At 39.9% G+C, this 4236-nt stretch overlaps 1 protein-coding gene and 1 pseudogene across 1 annotated transcript in view; one reads left to right on the top strand and one right to left on the bottom strand.

Moving 5' to 3' along the window:
• The first annotated feature begins 995 nt into the window (after positions 1-995).
• On the top strand, positions 996-2134 carry LOC108306186 (annotated as a pseudogene).
• A 141-nt stretch (positions 2135-2275) lies between these two features.
• The window catches only part of NUSAP1 (nucleolar and spindle associated protein 1), a 45088-nt gene continuing 43127 nt past the window's right edge, over positions 2276-4236 (bottom strand). Inside the window, exon 11 of the mRNA XM_037739440.1 lies at positions 2276-3183. Coding sequence (XP_037595368.1) covers positions 3090-3183 — 94 coding nt within the window. The 3' untranslated portion in view covers positions 2276-3089. The remainder of the gene's footprint in view (positions 3184-4236) is intronic.

Below are 4236 nucleotides of genomic sequence, written 5' to 3'. Positions count from 1 at the left end.
TTCACCATGTTGGTGAGGCTGGTCTCAAACTCCTGACCTCAAATGATCCACCCAACTCCGCCTCCCAAGGTTCTGGGATTACAAGCATGAGCCACTGCGCCCGGCCGTGAATTTTTTTTTTTAAGAGATGGGATCTTGCTGTGTTGCTTAGGCTGGAGTGCAGGGGCTATTCACAGGAGTACTCATAATGCAACACGACCTCTGATTGAATTGGTTAAAGTGATCCTCCCACTTCAGCCTTTCAAGTATCTGGGACAATAGGCATACGCCACACTGTGCTCAGCCCTGTGATCAATTTTAACTTTTGTGTATGGTATAAAGGTCCAAATTCATTTTTTGCATCTGAGTATCCAGTTGTCTCAGTATCATTTGGTGAAAAGACTATTGCTCCATTGAATAGTGTTGGCATCTTTGTTAAAAAGTAAAACCTCCCTGGAGGTCTAGTGGTTTAAAAAAAAAACACAAAACAACCGTTAGAGCTTATTTCTATATGCTGTTTTTTGTTTGTTTTTTTGAGACGGAGTCTTGCTCTGTTGCCCAGACTGGAGTGTAGTGGCGCAATCTCAGCTCACTGTAACCTCTGCCTCCCAGGTTCAAGTGATTCTCTTGCCTCAGCCTCCTGAGTAGCAGGGATTACGGGCATGCACCACCAAGCCCAGCTAGTTTTTGTATTTTTCATGAAGATGGGGTTTCACCATGGTGAGGATGGTCATGAACTCTTGACCTAATGATCTGCCCACCTTGGCCTCCCAAAGTGCTGGGATTATAGGTGTGTCACCATGCGTGGCCACAATTTTAAATTTCATTAAAATTTTTTTTTGCGATAGGGTCTCGCTCTGTTGTCCAGGCTGAAGTACAATGGCATGATCTCGGCTTACTGTAAACTCTTCCTACCAGGTTCAAGCGATTCTCGTGCCTCAGCCTCCCGAGTAGCTGGGACTACAGGCATGTGCCACCATGCCCAGTTAATTTTTTGTATTTTTAGTAGAGACGGGGTTTCACCATGTTGACCATGGTCTCGATCTCTTGACCTCGTGATCCACCCGCCTCGGCCTCCCAAAGTGCTGGGATTACAGGCTTGAGCCACTGCACCCGGCCTCTAGGAGCTTTTTAGTGATGCCCTTAGGATTTTCTCTATTTAAGATCATGTTTTTGAGTCCAGTCCCAAGATGGCGGCCACCATGAAGAAGGCAGCTGCAGAAGATGTCAATGTTACTTTCGAAGATCAACAAAAGATAAATTTGCACGGAATACAAGTAGAATCACAGAGCTGAAGGAAGAAATAGAAGTAAAAAAAGAACTCCAAAACCTAGAAGATGCTTGTGATGACATCATGTTTGCAGATGACTGCTTAATGATACCTTATCAAATTGCTGATGTTTTCATTAGCCCTTCTCAAGAAGAAACACAAGAAATGTTAGAAGCAGCAAAGAAAAATTTACAAGAAATTGACGCCTTAGAATCCAGAGTGGAATCAATTCAGCGGGTGTCAGCAGATTTGAAAGTTCAGTTGTATGCAAAATTTGGGAGGAACATAAACCTTTAAGCTGATGAAAGTTAAACATTTTATAATACTTTTTTCATTTGTTTAATAAACTTGAATATTGTTTAAAATGATAATTTCCCTTCAAACGACATGGAAAGCAAAACTTTCTTTTTTTAAAATTTTCATTTATTTAATGGAAACTTGCCTATTTTCACGTCTTGCTTATTTATTTTATATTTTTAAAAGAAGACAGTATTCACCTATGTATTTTGCATACCGATTATATCAAGTCTAGGGTCTTTATGTCATGTTATTAAAATCAGTTAAGCAATCAAAAAAAAAAAATCACGTTTTTTTTTTTTTTTTTTTTTTTCAGATAAGGTCTCACTACCTAGTGGCATGGCTAGATTACACAGTAGATGTACTGTTAACTTTTCAAACAAACCAGCAAACTGTTTTCCAAAGTGGTTGTAACATTTTACATTTCCATCAGATGTGTATTTGGCCCTGAATTTTTTTGACTGATCTGATCTCTTCCCCTTGATAGGAAAATCTGAATGTTTCCAGTACCCAGGAGTGTGCCATGTCCTAAAGCCTTGTACATTCAAAACAGCATTTAATAAAACCTGAAGAGTGCTGTGGAAATATAAACAAAGCATATAGCTGTTTCTTTTGGGAGTGGAAGCAGTGGCCAGTAAAGGGCATACAAAGGCTATGTATAAACTCTTGTTAAGCCTAGCTAGCCAACTAAATCTTGGAAGACTTATGTTTACAAAGACTTCATCTACCACAATGAGAAAAAATGTTATTGACAACAATCTTCAGCAGTATACAACTCAGATGCTCCACTGAGGTGAAAGAAATATGGACATGATACTAAGCAAAGTCTAGTCTTTTCCATAAAATAAATAAGAAGTAGGTTTGGTGGAACATTAATCCTCACATTTTGATAGGGCTATGTAGCTTTTATTTTAAGTCAGCAACATTAGAATGAGTTACAGAGAGTTTTACTTTTGCAAATATAGTGAGTGACAGATGGTAATTACAGGAGGCTATTTCAACAAAGGTGGATATGAGCCTAAACAATTTCATCTAGATAAAATATTGATGTAATAACCAAACCATATGGCCCCATTTCATAAAGTGTACTATATTCTATAGACTAGAGAGTGAAGACGTGGCCTTTCTACCCTAGCTTACCCTACTCTTGTTATTGTTCAATTTCTACTGAAACTTGTATAATTAGCTGCCAACAGGTAAATGCTATTGCCTAGCAGAAGACTGCACTTCTGTTCATACTAGAACCAGCAGGGGGAACTTGACTTTAAAAATCTAGGACCAGAATCTTAGGAAGGGTCTCATTAGAAAACTGAACTGTATAGGGACTTAAGCAAAAACTATCCCAAAGAATTTGAGCTTTAGTGTGATAATGTCTTTTCAGAGATTGTAGCACATGAAGAACCCATGGACGCGACATAGAATATGAACAGTTAGCAGAAAAAGATCTCGTGACTAAAGTGGGGAAGAATGCAAAAAAAAAAAAAATTTACAAAAGGAAAAATAATTGAGAATACAGAAATATTTACAAGATGTTAAAAAATTACTAATCTTCAGCCAAACTGAGGCCCCTTCGCACTCCCAAAAGCTTTGCTTTCTTCTCCTTTCGTTCTTGCTCATGTTTCTTCCGTTGCTCTTCCCTGAGAGGGACAGGTCACACATTAAGCTCTAGTGAGGCTCCACAACAGACACTTTAAAGCGACTGTTGTTGGACTAACACCAAAACTTTTAAGCAATGATATCCAGCATACTTGTGTAAAACAGACTCTTACAGGGCACTATGCTCTGCCTAGTGTTTCTGACACCTGTTTGTCGTTGTTTTAAAGGTCTAGAAACTGGTATTTTCCTTTTTGCTAACTGGGCACTCTAAAATCATGCGTGGTGGCTCACACCTGTAATCCCAGCGCTTTGTGAGGCTGAGGCAGATGGATCACAAGGTCAAGAGATCGAGACCATCCTGGCTAACACAGTGATATCACATCTGTACTAAAAATACAAAAAATTAGCTAGGCATGGTGGTGGGTGCCTATAATCTCAGCTACTAGAGAGGCGGAGGCAGGAGAATTGCTTGAACCAGGGAGGCAGGGATTGCAGTGAGCTAAGATCTTGCCTTAGCACTACAGCCTGGGCAACAGAGTGAGACTCTGTCTTAAAAACAAACCAAAACAACAACAACAACAAGCCAGTATAATGGCTGATGCCTATAATCCCAGCTACTGGGGAGGCTGAGGCAGGAGAATCACTTGAACCCGGGAGGCCAAGGTTGCAGTGTGCCAAGATCGCGCCATTGCACTCCAGCTTGGGTGACAGAGCAAGATTCAAAAAAAAAAAAAAAAAAAAAAAAAAAAAAAAAAAAAAAAAAAAAACCAAACCAAACAAAAAAACACAAACAATAAAATCATGCATGGAATTGTAGTCAGAAGTCACCTTGGTGATTGAATCCAACTCCTATTATCTTACAATTTGGTTTAGGATGGATGCAGTGGCTTACACCTATAATCCCAGCATTTTAGGAGGCCATGGTGGGAGGATCACTTGCCCAGGAGTTCAAGGAGGTAGTAAGCTATGATCATGCCATTGTACTATAGCCTGGGTGACAAAAAGTAAGACCCTGTCTCTTTTTTTTTTTTTGGAGACAGAGTTTCGCTCTTGTTACCCAGGCTGGAGTGCAATGGCGCGATCTCGGCTCACCG

Source organism: Cebus imitator, unplaced genomic scaffold (assembly GCF_001604975.1).
Source record: "Cebus imitator isolate Cc_AM_T3 unplaced genomic scaffold, Cebus_imitator-1.0 Scaffold70, whole genome shotgun sequence".
NCBI classification, from domain to species: Eukaryota; Metazoa; Chordata; class Mammalia; order Primates; family Cebidae; genus Cebus; species Cebus imitator.
Note: the sequence above shows the minus strand (reverse complement) of the source record. Positions and strands in the feature narration are given on the sequence as shown.